The sequence below is a fragment of the Fusarium sambucinum genome, chromosome I (genome assembly GCF_050947815.1).
Source record: "Fusarium sambucinum isolate potato_lamoka chromosome I, whole genome shotgun sequence".
Lineage (NCBI taxonomy): Eukaryota > Fungi > Ascomycota > Sordariomycetes > Hypocreales > Nectriaceae > Fusarium > Fusarium sambucinum.
The window spans coordinates 11,708,917-11,723,329 of NC_139294.1; the positions used below are offsets into that span (position 1 = coordinate 11,708,917).

General features: G+C 46.5%; 6 protein-coding genes across 6 annotated transcripts; 3 read left to right on the top strand and 3 right to left on the bottom strand.

The window, feature by feature from the left end:
* Positions 1 to 29: 29 nt before the first annotated feature.
* On the bottom strand, positions 30 to 1,301 carry FSST1_006525 (TauD/TfdA family dioxygenase; the record flags this gene model as incomplete). The annotated part of the gene is made up of 2 exons (XM_083232903.1): positions 30 to 956; positions 1,005 to 1,301. The coding sequence occupies 2 exons, from the start codon at positions 1,299 to 1,301 to the stop codon at positions 30 to 32; spliced, it is 1,224 nt and encodes a 407-aa protein (XP_083089955.1).
* A 2,396-nt stretch (positions 1,302 to 3,697) lies between these two features.
* Positions 3,698 to 5,157, top strand: FSST1_006526 (uncharacterized protein; the record flags this gene model as incomplete). Its single annotated transcript, XM_083232904.1, has 3 exons — positions 3,698 to 3,902; positions 3,979 to 4,364; positions 4,417 to 5,157. The coding sequence occupies 3 exons, from the start codon at positions 3,698 to 3,700 to the stop codon at positions 5,155 to 5,157; spliced, it is 1,332 nt and encodes a 443-aa protein (XP_083089956.1).
* A 245-nt stretch (positions 5,158 to 5,402) lies between these two features.
* On the bottom strand, positions 5,403 to 6,725 carry FSST1_006527 (glycoside hydrolase 5 family protein; the record flags this gene model as incomplete). The annotated part of the gene is made up of 3 exons (XM_083232905.1): positions 5,403 to 6,119; positions 6,170 to 6,496; positions 6,555 to 6,725. The coding sequence occupies 3 exons, from the start codon at positions 6,723 to 6,725 to the stop codon at positions 5,403 to 5,405; spliced, it is 1,215 nt and encodes a 404-aa protein (XP_083089957.1).
* A 1,954-nt stretch (positions 6,726 to 8,679) lies between these two features.
* FSST1_006528 (putative Arabinan endo-1,5-alpha-L-arabinosidase) lies at positions 8,680 to 9,639 on the top strand (the record flags this gene model as incomplete). The annotated part of the gene is made up of 1 exon (XM_083232906.1): positions 8,680 to 9,639. One exon carries the CDS (start codon positions 8,680 to 8,682, stop codon positions 9,637 to 9,639), a length of 960 nt encoding a protein of 319 aa, XP_083089958.1.
* Positions 9,640 to 11,297: 1,658 nt separating this feature from the next.
* On the top strand, positions 11,298 to 11,680 carry FSST1_006529 (uncharacterized protein; the record flags this gene model as incomplete). The annotated part of the gene is made up of 2 exons (XM_083232907.1): positions 11,298 to 11,310; positions 11,367 to 11,680. The coding sequence occupies 2 exons, from the start codon at positions 11,298 to 11,300 to the stop codon at positions 11,678 to 11,680; spliced, it is 327 nt and encodes a 108-aa protein (XP_083089959.1).
* A 455-nt stretch (positions 11,681 to 12,135) lies between these two features.
* Positions 12,136 to 14,126, bottom strand: FSST1_006530 (phosphoesterase family-domain-containing protein; the record flags this gene model as incomplete). Its single annotated transcript, XM_083232908.1, has 2 exons — positions 12,136 to 13,892; positions 13,943 to 14,126. The coding sequence occupies 2 exons, from the start codon at positions 14,124 to 14,126 to the stop codon at positions 12,136 to 12,138; spliced, it is 1,941 nt and encodes a 646-aa protein (XP_083089960.1).
* Positions 14,127 to 14,413: the final 287 nt, after the last annotated feature.

The following is a 14,413-nucleotide window of genomic DNA, read 5'->3' on the forward strand; positions in this document are numbered from 1 at the left end:
AACTCCATGACCTTCCCTCTCAAACATTCCTACTCGGCATCTAGAGGACATTTAGGTGGTGTGTCGTTCACTTGAATCCCGCCACGCTTTTTCTCATGCATGTCAGGAAAAGGCAGCTTCCATCCACCCTCATCCACAGGTACAGACAGCCAGAGCCTCATGAGATGTCTTTGCGGTCGTAGTTTTCCATTCTCATCTTTGGCACCTGGCTCATAGTCTTTGTAAGCTGTGCGAGCATGGAATACATGCTGGTTGCTGAGAAACTGTATGTCGCCAGGGTCAAGAATCATGTGCAATGCTTCTCGCTTGCAGGTATCCTCGAGTACCTTGATGGCGTGTAGCTGAGCTTCAGAGAGTGCAGGAATCTGAGCATCTGGTCCAGTGTTGAAGCGCCATAGCGACGTGACGTTGTTCGGGTCAAATTTGCCGTATACACGTGGAGTTCCTTCTGGATCGTTCTCGAGATAGAAGACAGCGGTACGCATCCAGGGATTCTCGCCGTCCGATACCTCACCCTTGCGATCAGCGTACCAGATGGGCTCGCAGAACAATTTGGCCACATCAGGATGCTCGCGCTGCAAGCAATTGAAGATGTGATGCTGAGAGCATATATCAGACTCTCCACCTTCCATAGACTTGGCAATACAAAGAAGCCCGACAATATCCCCGGAATCAGTGTGAAAGAACTGCCGGGCATTGGTTCGGTAGATACGCACTTTGTCCGTGCGAGTTGAGTCTTCACCAAGATCCTTGACGTGGCCGAGAACATGTCCGCGACCGTTTTGGCTTACAAAGTAGCCCAGATGTGTTCCGAGGCCCATGTATGCTGTGGCTGACTTTTGTAGACCCCATTCTTGGACCGGCAAGTTCTTGAACAGCCAGAAACCTTGGCCATCAACAAGTTTCTTTCGAAGCTCCTGCATGTAAGCATCTAGTTTGGGCAACCTGAACAGATCCTAAGAATGTTAATGTAAGTCACTTCGATAGCGCACAAGGATACTGACTTTCGAGATTCCAGTCAAAGGTACTCCAGATTCAATGAACTTATCTGCTGCAGTCCCAATCTCGGCCACCTCTTGTTCCGTAAAGGCATGCACCCATTTCTCAGGGCTCTCGTTATAATCGTCTGGCTTCCATACCGTTGGCCCTGTAATCTCCTTGGGAAACTTGTCAAAAGTTTGAATGGCAGAATATAGAGGCTCATGCTGGCCAGATGTTTTGAAGCCGTCTGGAAAGACGGTCTTATCAACCTTGGCGGACCCTAGGGATGAGGCCTTGTCGTCGATTAGGCCTGGAGCCATGATGTAGGGCTTTTGAGTTTGGATGTGGGAGGGTTTGGTAATTAGGTAAAGGTTAGTTGGATGATAGACTCTTGCGTTAGATTTTAGCATAGGGCAATTGGGCCAATTTATAACTTTGACTATCTACCTGATCTAGCGCCTCATCGATTGCGTGATTCAATAACATTCTTATTCCATTCGAGATGTTCTTGTTTTGTCGTGTTTTCCACCGTTTAGAGACGTTGTCGGCTGGGTCGGTTGGATCGGTTGGAAATCTGCTTGTCTTGTACCATGTACTCCCAGGACTTGAGGAATGAGTCACTAGTTACATACAACCACAATGATTTTGTGCAAAATCGGAGATACTGAAACGAATGTGAAGCAGGGATAGCTGCTCGTCCCGTTGCTTTGGTAAATGGACTTCCTAAGTCTTTTTCTTTCCCTTGGATGATAATTATCGCTATTCTCGGCTGGATCGGCTGGATCGCTTGGAAATTCTTAGCGTGACCCGATTACGCCATCACAAGGGAGCATCTTATTGGTCGCCGATTATAGAAACACAACTCGAACGCGACTAACGCGTTATGCTCCTTACTACAGGGTATCTTCATACAATAGAATAAGGTTCATAACGTAAACCATCTTGACTTCAATTGCCAAGTAAAAGACAAGAAGAAACCTCTGAGGATTCAACCACCGCTGTCGCACGTCAATGAGGAGACCGTACACTGGATGAAAACAAGTCAAGAGTCATGTATACTACCTAAGCATGTCAATCCACAGAAAACATACACTCCCGATCAACTAACTAATGATCGAGAAAATCAGCTACGATTAGTCCTCACATAGAGCTTCACATCTGAAGATACCGATATCCCACGACATATCGCCTCGACATACCACTGTGGCCTAGAGCTACATTCTGACAAGTAGCTCAAGACAACAAGCCTCAATATCTCCTAGCATCAACAAGATATCCTATCCGTAGAGTTCCAAAGACTGTGCTGGTAAGATTAGTCATCAGTCCATGGACGCTGACGGCAAATACTACTACATGCACCTTAGTAGTATCAAGGCCTAAGGCCTCAACACGGAGCATGAAGAAGTCGGCCCCGAATTCCAGGGTCCGATGAAGTAGTAGGGTTTCATAGGCCGCGTTACTTCTCACAGGGCTGTGTACGGCTATGACCATGGCGCTGATAAGCGTCTCTTTAATTCGCCTAACTCAAAACTGGGTCTATGACACACGGAATAGCCTGGGGTTTCCCTTACATCGGTGCCGAGACAAATTGCTGAAAGAGGATATTTTCTTCACTGTGTTCAAACTATTACCTACTAAATGTAAGACATGATACAATTGGCCTGTCTTGAAATTCATCTAGCTTCAGAGGTGACTCGGTAAATAGAGATGCCGAGTCTTGCGCTATTGCGATTATAAATGTGATCGTCACAGTGATCTATCAGCCTTGCAATATTTAGGAACTTTGGTTATACTTAAAACTCCGAATGCAACGTCATGCTTATGCGGTTAAGTAAAAGAACCACAGTTTTCCCTCTGAAAAGGATTGCCAAGAAAGCAAGAAGGGAGCTCGTTATTAAACATGCCAGAACTCAAGTGTAACGTAGCAGATGACAGTTGTAGGATCTACTGTGAGCAGATCTTATACAAGAGGAGAAAGAGGCTGAGAGCCTTCGTCTACGTCTAAACCTAGCTATGGGGCTGAGTAGCATGCAATCATACGATATTGTAATAACACGACGGGTTCTAATGAGGTTGTGGAGTGGGAAAAGCGGATATATGTTGCAGCATAATATTCCGAGCCGCTGTCAGCTGGTCCTTAAACGAGATTAGTCTTACAGATCAGCCTTGCAACCCGCACATTAGCTTTCTCCAAGCCTATTAACTCCGTCTAAATCCCGTTTGACAGGCTAGATTTATTCTCCGACCGGTGTTTAATCAGTCGTAGAATCGAGAATATCTGCATGTATAGATTAAGTAAGTTTATATGCGGTCGCTGCCCATGTGTTTTCTGCTTTGGCTAATTTGCATTAGACAAATTACGTCTTATCCACAGATACCAATGACGACCTTTGCAGGCTTTGTATAGGATATTGGGCATAAAATGGGTTACATACAAATATACTTTACACAGTGGTAGGGAAGCAGATCCGTCCTGAGTAAGCACTAGAATGAGTGCCCTGTAGTGGAGAAGGGAGTTGACAGCGCCTCGTAAGGCATGTCACTTCATGCTTCGTCTCTGACGTCTGTTGCAACATACCTTGGATATCGTGTATAAATGGCAGTTCCGTTCCCATAGTTTCCTATTATTATCAACCAAGTGTTCTCAACTCACCCTCCTACACTCTTTTAAATACCATCACTCCTTTATAATTACATTCGTTCATTCAAAGCAATAATGAAGTTCAACGACATCGTTCTTGTAGCCCTTGCGGCTTCCACAGAAGCATCTCCTCTTGTTGGCATTAGCAAGCGGGAGGAAGTCTGGGATAACAAGGACACGTTGTGTAAAAGAAGCACCAAAACCCCAGAGGAAGCCGCAGCTGTGTGGGAAGACACAGCGGCAGGTGTACAGCTGGAGCTTTTCATCAAGGGGCACTGGGGTAAGTTTGTTCTATTCTCATGGGGAGATTTCTGGGTGATCACAACTAGACAACCGAGTACTAATGCGTTTTCTAGAACACCAAAACTCTTGGCTCAAGAACATGGAGAGCACTATTCAGGGCGGAAGCATCTCAGGACAATCCCCAGCCAATGGTTGCGGAGCTCTCTCGGGTACTTGCGCACCACTGAATGACATGCCTTGTGATGAGCAGTTTGACAAGTTTGGAGCTGCGCCTCTTGGCAAGATCTCATACTGGATTTTCAAGGCTGCCCAAGGAGCACGCAACAAGCTCCTTGGAATGAAAGACCAGCTCACAGAGCAGACAATCATCAGCAATGGACAGATTGATCAAATGGCTTTGGACTTTGGAGGCGATAGCGATGGTGGAGCACATGCTCTTACCTGGCTTGCGGCGGCTTCGACCATGGCCAATGGTTTGGGAGGTCTTATACCTGGAGCCGTAAGTTTCACCCTTATCAATCCACACAGGAAATGACTAACACACATCACAGGGCCCTGGTATCGCGGCTGGATTTGGATTCCTCGGTGGTCTCTTCTCTGGCCTTGCATCTGAAGCCCAAGGTGACGAGGTTGATACAGCCGACATCAAATCGGGTCTCGCTAAAGCCTACGAGAAGGCTCAGGGCAAGATTGACACCGTACTCTCCCTTGCCATGGGTGGTGGCTCCAACCCCGACGACTACAACGCCCTTCCCGCACCTGAATGGGATACCTATGAGACCAAGGTTGCAAAGTTCTTCAACGGTGGATGGTGGCTTACCGATGATGACGCCACAGCCGTCAACCTGGTCCTTCGATCTGTTGGTAACAACCTGGCAATGAAGGTTGCAAACTCCATCATGAAGTCGGCCGGAATCCGTCTCGTTGCCGAGCAGAACGACAAAATCAAGACAGCCGAGGATTGCGGTTATGCACCAGGTCGTCAGTGGATGGAGCTCAAGGATGGTCAGTTCTACTGCTTCTACCTCATGCGAGGCGGTAACAATCCTGAGGACGTTGATGATGTTGTCTACGAGAAGATGGCTGAGCACGGTCTTGGTAACCGAGAGGCATACTACCGTTCCATTATCGACTGTGCTCTCAACGGCGGAGGAGAGGTGGCTGCAGGCGATAATGTCTTTGGCGAGATCCCACGATGCTTCTTTGATCTTCCCGCCAAATTTGTCAAGAGACACCAAAACTCATGTGGACTGCTGCCCTGTTACTCCAACAAGGAAAGTGACCTTGAGTAAAGGATCTAAGGGGATAAAGAGGCCTCTCATCTCTAGCTGACAAAAGGCTCTACACCGTTTCTCTCCTTTTATTGCCAAAGAAATCTTGGTACACTTTGCTTCTTTACATAGACCTTATTCCATTAATTTATTATTTTCCTGAACATGAATCTTTAGGCATCGCCTTTTTCCTTTGTATTTTTAAACGATATATCTTTACACTATTGAAAAGTTGATATATGATGTAAACTACCAGGCACCTAGCCCTATCGTTTGTTTAGGGCATTCATCTCCTTCGCATGCTTGTAAACCAGTACCTTAGCCTCCGGTTCATCCAGGTAAATAGTGTTTCCATCATCATGGTTCCTTCCATACGAGAAACCTGAGTATCCGAACTGCCAGTACATATCAGGCATCTTTTCCTGCACTTGAATCTTCTGCCATGTTCCAAGAACCTGTACTCTAGTCTCAGGCCTGGTTGTGTTGTACTGCTTCAATCTCTCTTCGGGAGTGAGCCAGCCGTACTCTTCGTGGATCACAGGCTTGCCAACCTTACGTGCAGCCTTGGCATGATCTCGAATCCACTGGCTGACCCAAGGAATAGTCTTACTCCATGCTTCAGGGTAAGAATGAAAGGTACCAAAATCGACGTTAGGTAGAGTAAGTTCGTGGTCAAAGTCACCTCCATCAGCGCCGTTGTAAGCCCAATCCTCCGAGTCGCGGTTAAAGCCTCCCTCTCCTCCCCATGTAACGAGATGACTGGGGTCAAGCTTTTTAATATAGGCTGTCATTTCCTCAATCCATTCTGTAATAGTCTCAACGGTACAGTGGTCGCTTCGTGGAAGGTTACGGTTACCATCGGCGCCACAGCGAGGTTCATTGGCAAGCTCCCAGGCCATGATTGCGGGTGAATTCTTGTATCGCTGGACCATGGCCTTGATGTACTTCTTGAAAGCCTTCTTGATCTTCTTATCACTGTAGAACTATATGAATGTCAGCATGTATCTTCCAGAAGATGTAAGGGCTTACTCACGTCATCATGATACTTTCCTCCGAGGTTCACTGTATATACATCCATACCTCCATAGTCGGCCCAATTGTTAGTGAGAGCGACGATAAGCTTCATGTCTGTCTTCTCAGCACCCTTGACGACCTTGTCAAAGCCCTTTAGGTCGATCTTGGCCTTGCCATTCTTCCATGTCTGGAGAACAATATTTGTCTCTCCGGCACCTTCGCCTCCGTATTTGGGAAAACCATTGGGGTCGGTTGTTGCGTTTTTATCGTTGAAGCCCCAGGTGCGCATGACATTCAGACCTGCTTTTTTAGCAGCACCAAGTCCACGTTCGACATCTTTCTGACTCTGTATAGTGTTTGTCAGTATATCGATGATTATGGGCGGTATGCCGTAATTGACTAACCGGCTGGAATGGGAGGTAGTAGGCATTGGAGCCTGCAAAGTAAAAGTCTTTGCCATCAAGTTGAAATTTTTCACCCTTGACGGTAACGAAACCTTTTTTAGCTCCAGGGTGAGCTTCAGTGCCGTGCAGGGATGCTGCAAGCGAAAGAAGTAAAGGGATATTTGGTCTCATTGTAACAACCGGAGTGTGAACTTTACTAATTGAGGCTGGATGCACACGCATGAATTTTTACCAAACAATAGCTATATTTATACTATTCTTCCATTCATGACCTGATTTTTTTGACGTCAAGAGACCTTCTCAAACCTCTGCGGCAAGGTTACATCCGTGATGGTTTAGGCTACTGTACTGGGAAGTTGAGATGATTATCGGCCTTCCGGCCCGCCGGGAGTATTGGCCGTTGCGGGGTTGAACAGGGTTGGTGCATATTGCCTTCTTTCTCTTTCTGATTTACTGGTGGAATTACTATTTTAACTATTGAATCAGGCTTTAGGTATCGGACAAGCAGACCGTTTAAACCATTATCCAATGTCAACGCGCATAATTTACGTAGATCAATGTATACGCCTCTTGTTTATGGATGCGTTACTAAAAGTCAGTTGTTTACTGTAGGGGAAGCGGAGGACTGGTGGATAAATGGGTGAGAATGGAAGATTTCCTACTCAGATGGTGCCAGTGGAAACGTCTTGGTAGTTGCTCTCCGATGACGACGTAATGCAGTTGCCATTGTAATGATTGAAGATAAGTAGTTTGTTGTGTCAGGAGGTGTTGTAAGATAGAGCGGGTGTTTGTGATAAGTTGAAGGATGGCGGGCCTTTCCAAGTGGAGGAACCTGTCCTTGCATTCTGTTTGGTCGATTAACGAGACAATCCTCAAATCGGGGTTGCACATTACCCTATGCCGAGAATTTCAGATTGACAGTCTCCAACCCCTCACCTAACCTGCATGTGTGGGAAAACCTCAGTAAGTAAGCTTATTGCTAAAATCTATTATTACCTTTGAGTTATAGATGTGAAGCAATAAAATAAGTTTCTGGGTGAAAGCAGTAGGGTAAAAGTTGGCAGGAATTAAATTTCAATATTTTCCATTGAGCCAACCTAAAGGGTTTTCATTTTACGCATTAATCGTAGTTTTCGCATGCGTATACAATTTATATCAGGTCAACCTCATACTATGGCAGAAGTAGAGAGCGAGAATGATGTTGAAAGTCAGAATACTACTTCAAGTTGGTATACGAAGTAGAGCGTTTGATAAAAGCGGTGACCCACTGGCAATAACTTCTCGTCTAGCGGCTATGTCGGCCTCTTCTCTTTACACTCAATTGCGTATGACATGGTCTGTTTACTTCACGGACTTCACCGACCAGCGTGATTGAGAGGTGATTGTTATCTGCTGGTGGGAACATACGTGTTCGTTGAATTCGATAAGAAAGTCACAACGGTTATTCGCAAGACTGACAAAAGTCTGGATGAAATTTGGTGAGTAGGAGTTTAGTAGATAAATATAGATATGGCCTACTCATGCATAACTAGACTTTGAGGGTTTCTATTCAAATCTCCTGAGGGTCATTGGGAACGAACGACTTTACTAGATCTTGCAATTGTTCGAGAATGTAAAGGAAAGTTTACGCGAAACTGTATCCATATGATAGGAGCGTTTAGGTCTTTGTGGGTCATTTATAGCACAAGCCATACGATATTAGGAATGCTATATCCGATACAATGGTAAGAATGGTCCAGTGTTAATGCCTAGGCGGCATTCGGCAAGTCTACGAATCGCCGACACGTTCTAGGATCAGTAACCGAAATAAGCCTGCCCCTGGAAATACCGAATTCAGACTAGCCGCCGGCCTATGATAGGTGGGCTTTTAATGGAAGCTCAAGAGTCAATGCGGTATTGCAATGGACGTTTCATCTAGAATAAAAGCACATCGCAAGGGGCATTGTAAGCCTTGTTTTACCATGGGATGATTGTCTTACGCTGAAAACGCAGGGCCGCGACAATCGGAACCCACCAGGGCGGTGATCCTACAAAAGGCGATGCATACGCCACATAACCTTTTATCAATCAGTTCTCACCATCGGCAACTTTTCACCTAGCCAAAACTCAAATCGAAAACGACACCATGGTTTCCCTACGAAGCCTCGCCATTGGCAGCTTCTTTGCCATTGGTACCCTAGCATCTGAACTCGTCCGAAGAGATGTCAATCCCGGCCCTGTCAAGGGTGATACCTTCATCCACGACCCTACCATCGTCAAGAAACCTGACGGTACCTACCTTGCTGCTTTCACAGCCAACGGCATTGGTCTGAAGACATCTACCGACCGTACTACTTGGAAGGACGTCGGTGCTGCGTTCCCCAACGGCGCTGCTTGGACTCTTACCTATACGAAGAACGACAAGAACCTGTGGGCACCTGACCTGTCCTATCACAACGGTCAATACTTTATGTACTACTCAGCTTCCAGCTTCGGTACATCCAAGTCAGCTATCTTCCTTGCTAGGTCCAAGACCGGTGCATCCGGCTCATGGACCAATGACGGACTCGTCGTCGAGTCTAACGATAAGAGCAACTACAATGCTATCGACCCTAACCTCTTCGTTGATTCCGACGGCAAGTGGTGGCTGTCATTTGGCTCCTTTTGGTCCGGCCTCAAGCTTGTTGAGTTGAGCCCTTCCACTGGCAAGCCTATCAACAAGAACAACATCCTGTCCATTGCCGCTCGCCCCAACAACGGTGGAGCTCTTGAGGCACCTTATATCACTAAGCATGGCAACTACTACTATCTCTGGTCGGCTTTTGATAGCTGCTGCAAGGGAGTCCAGAGCACTTACCGCACCATGGTCGGCCGCGCTACCAAGGTTACTGGACCTTACGTTGATAAGAGTGGCAAGCAACTGATGCAAGGCGGCGGCACCCAGCTTCTCGCTAGCCATGGCAACATTCACGGCCCAGGTCACCCAGCTGTTTTCAAGGATAATGATGCTGACGTGCTTGTCTATCATTATTACAATGCCCAGGGTACTGCCCAGCTCGGCCTTAATCTCATTCGCTATGACAATGGCTGGCCCGTTGTATACTAAGAGAAACGTGGTTTAGTAACAATGGGACAGGAGACGGACAGGTCACCACTTTCTAGCAAGTGGATCTTCCGGGGCTAGGCTTGGCCTAACGGTAACATCGGCTACAGTCGTTGTTATATTAAGTTCTTATATATATTTGATTTACGTTTGTACATATATGTATCTAGATAAGTTATATACCAAATACTTATTTCATAAAGTCAAATGCGACCAAGTAACAAACAGTACAGTTCTCGAAATTGCTTAACCCACGCATTGACGCTCTTATCATATTCTTGTCGATCGCCAGTGGGACACCATTGTTAGTAAAGGACGATAGAAGGCGGTTGTTTACCCTCTAAAAGATCTTGAACGGACTGAGGTGGATCAGAGATTCCCTTTCGAAGTTTTCTTCGCTCTTCATCATTTCTGAGAGCAGGAAACAACTTAGTAATACAAAAGTCCGTGCTAAGAACGTCGACAAGCTCTTGGAGTTGAATGCCGAGATGAAGTGAGTAATGACAGCAAAGTTTCCCAGGCTACCACCACGAATAGAACGATAGAAGCGCACTGCAGCAGAGACATGGGAATAAAAGCCGAAAGGCCAATATTTGCGCCATTGTCAACATTCATTTGCATGTATTCGATCCACCTCATAGCAGGGAGACGCAGGCACAAGACATGTGAAAGAAAAGGACGCGCGATAGTGGCTGTTGTTCGAGTACGCAGATTCCAATGTGTCTGACTAGGCATCACTTCGGACTTGCGTTGCTACCGTCTCGGTCACCAGAGGTTCCATTGCAGTAAGTTCTACGGACGATCCCTGGCGTAAAATGTTGCAATGTTTGAGGCCCGACAGCTGAAAGACCTCCTACTACATTTAGCGTTATGCATAATGGTAGTCAAGAGGGGCAGTGAGACATGGATACTCAACCACCTGAGATATGAGCAAAATGTGAACGCAGAAGCTCAGATGGCGGTGAGCCTTGCGATGCAATGCAGCAGAAATCTTTCAATTTGCAATCCATCTGAGACGGGTGAGAAGTGGAAAGGAGGTTTGGCTGAGAAAATGATAGGTCATCGGAGTGATAAAAGCCAGGGATAAGGATCAAGATCCAGGCCGTGTCTCATCGTGCCGTGTATCGGTACGCCACAAGCCTTGTTCCCCTCTCGTTGAGCTGACACCGAAGAATTTTTACCCGATCTCCGAACTTCGCGCGGTCTCAAGGAGCGTCTCGTAAGTTGCATTTCTGCCCTCACATGGCCCTCGATGATTGTTCAAAGTGCCGCCTTACTGTTTGATCATCATTCCAGTGTCACTTAGACCTCCATTCCTCTAGCTGGAATGGATGACATGAACGTCTGTTTGTGAAGTATTTTCACTACCCTGAGGGTTTCCGCCTTGTGGCAGCTTCTCACCGAGACATTGCTGGCATCGGCAGGGTTTGACTGCCACATGAGACAATGTGATAGTATTGCGGTATTGCGACATGATGTCATGACTCTTTCAGTAGAGACAACAGGTGTTACAGCGTGAACGAACCTTGGAAAGGCTAGACGAACCCGTAACATCCAAAGTCTGGCCTGGAAAATATACAACTCTTGAACCACCCATATCCTCTAAGTTCATTACACATCCTTTACTCCAAGAGAAGCTGAACATTCAAACGGCAGACATCATGAGCGCCCAAGGTACGGGAAGCAGTACATCCCACCATGTAGTCCCAGATACTTACTTCTTAAACTAGGCCAACTCCGGAGCGTCAAGCACGGCCACCCCAGTGAAATCGAGGCCGGAAAAGGAGTTATCACGAGATACGCCGATGGCCGACCAACGCGCTTCACTTTCGAAACAAAGTTCAGCAGCGTCCCCCATTTACAGATCACGCCAATCTTTATTGATCCAAAGGTGGGCTTCAAGAACTTTTGGATTTATCATCTTGCCCCTAGCGGTGACCAGGCGGTCGACGAGAGTGGCTTTTATCTGGGGTGCTTTGGTGAGACGGGGTTGAATATTCACTTTGAGTACCTTGCTACCACTGTCTATACTGAGAAACAGTGAGAGGGATACTTGAACAGAAGTTACACACAATGTCTCCTGTACTAAAAGGAAGGGATTCTCAAGAGCGCAACTATGGAGAGGGTACAAGTTGCATTATGGCACTGATCAAGAAATATTATGTTGCTCGCTTGAGGTGCTGTGAATAGATACAAAAGCAGGCAGAAGCGGTCAAACCTATTCTAGTATTTAATCAAGACGAACTTCTCCGAAGACTGTTATCAGTAGAAAAGTCCTTTTGCAGAGTAGAACTGAGAGTATAAGTTTAAGGCAGGTGGACCAGACTCATACTGCGGTACTACGGTTGGGTTTGGCTATTTTAGACGAGATAGATTTCCTACTATCATATTTGTGATCCAAGACCAATCTTTATATGGAATGTGATTCGGTTAAAGTCTAAACTTATTGACATGTGAGTCAGGTAGTGTAATAAAAGATTTATATCCGATGTTTGAAGTTCAGTAAGTGACACTAAATGTTTTCCAAAAGCTTTCCGTCTTCTGCCAGCGCAGTTGCTTCTTTGCACTGCGGGCAAGATACTGCCCAGACTCCGTATCCTTCAACGAGTGTCCCTTGCTTGGTTGGAAGTCGACATCAAAGACAATAGCTGAGCTAGGGTCTTTGCAAAGTTCCAAGCCGGGGCAGATATACAAGCTATTCTGAGCAGAACTAATAGTAAACTCGTTTCCACCAATATCCACCGCATGAAGAACCCAGCCTTGCTGAACGTTGTCATGTATTTTTGTGGCTTTGGCCAGTGCAACTTGGCCGTTGGACACGACACTCAAAGCCTGGCTTGAAGCTTCAAAGACCAAAGTGCGCCCCTCGGTTAATAATCCACGGACAGGTTTGAAGCCCTTCTCTGCAAGAGTTGCAGTGTCATTGGTAGCTCCCTCACCGGTGTAAGGCACAGCTGGTCTACCGTTTCCGTATTGCGAAGAACAATGCGACGATCCGTCGTATTCGCCCTTACTATTGGTGTGAGGCTGAGGAGCATCAGGCAGATTTGGAATGGAGTAGTCAGGGTTTTTGAAGTCGAAAGCATTGACTAGGTCGGCCATGTTCTCACGACGCCAGGGAACTACCTCATCTGACTTGACGTCACGACCCTTTGCAGCCTGCCATTTTTCGATAAAGGCCATTTGGGACGTGTGATCACAGTGCTCAGTGTAAACGCCTCCCTTGCGAGTGAATGGAGAGATGATATAGAATGGCACGCGAAAGCCTGGGCCAGTAGGCGTGCGACCGACTTCACCATACGGATCATCGATCCATTCACCAGCTGTTCCATCAGGGGCATGATAAGGGGTGACGTGGTCTGCCCATCCGCCTGTCTCATCGTAAGATATGATAAGTGCAGATTTGGAGTACTTGGGAGAGTTGATGACAGCTTCCGCAACTTTCTTTTGTAGCCATGAACCATCATTTGGCGAGTAAGGAGGGTGTTCGGATAGTTGCATGGGTCCGACGATGTATGAGACTTCGGGAAGTGTTCCGCTGGCAGCTTGAGCGAAGAAGGTATCCAAAGATTGTCCCTTCATTCCTTTCTCATTCAGCTTGGAGCCTTTCTTAGAATCTTGAAATTGCTCAAACCATGCATAAGGATTATCGTCAAAGTTATCGGCGTCTTGAAACACACTCCATGACACGCCAGCAGCCTCGTACTTCTCGGCAGCTGTGGTCCACTTGAGAGGATAGCAGTTGATTCCGTTTTTATCACAACCAGGTGTCTCGTTGTTGTCGATGTAGGGATAACCACCTTCGTCTTTGGTCTGTGGGGAACCTGGGACATTGATGGATCCGCTGATCCACATGACTCTGTTTGGGTTGGTTGAAGCGATGACAGACTCTTGATACATGTCGCCAACAGTCCATTCCTCAGCCAAGGCAAAATGGACAGGAAGATCTTGTCGCCTATAGTAACCGATGCTATATGGGGTGTTGTTCATGGCCCAATGGTCATTGGCGCCATGGTTCAAAGCAGCTTGATTGGCATCCCAGCCGTTGGACCCAGCACTCATGCACTGGGTGGCTTCGGGCCACGTCCCTCCGAGGTAATTAAGATACCAAGGAGTGATGTAATCGGTATCCCCACTCTGTTTTGCAGTGATTTTCTGCTTCCAGACAGGAACTCCATCGTTGACTTGGACATTTGGATCCGCAAAGCCTCGAACTCCGGCCATAGTGCCAAAGTAGTGATCGAAAGCACGGTTCTCTAAGACTTTATTAGAGGGTACGATAGAGAGGTATGACTGACTATCATACCTTGCATGAATAAAATGACATGGTCAATATCAGCCAGGCTCTCTGTCTGGGCTGGATTTATGGCTGCAAGGAAAGCCGCAACGGCAAGACCTAAAGCCCGTGAGAATAACATGGTGATAGAACAAGGCCAGTCAGTGAAATATTGGTAGAGCCAAAGAAGGCAAGACTCAATAAATTGCCGCATATTGACTATATATCTCTTTTATTATTGAAAAGAATTGTTGAGATGCCCTGTCGTAGTGGAGTAGGTAGCAGGAAAGATGTTGACTGTTAATTGTGAGGTGATGATCAACAGAGAATAATTCACACGTTTCAAATCATGTCTGTGTGATTAGCAAGAAATTGGATCATGGACTATGCAAAGCATCACGTCGATGAAGATCTTCTCCAAAGCTAAGGACTTTTGTTATCGCAAGTCATATCTGTTTGTTTAGTAGCCAATAGGCGTGCGGGGATTGATCTCGTGGGCGA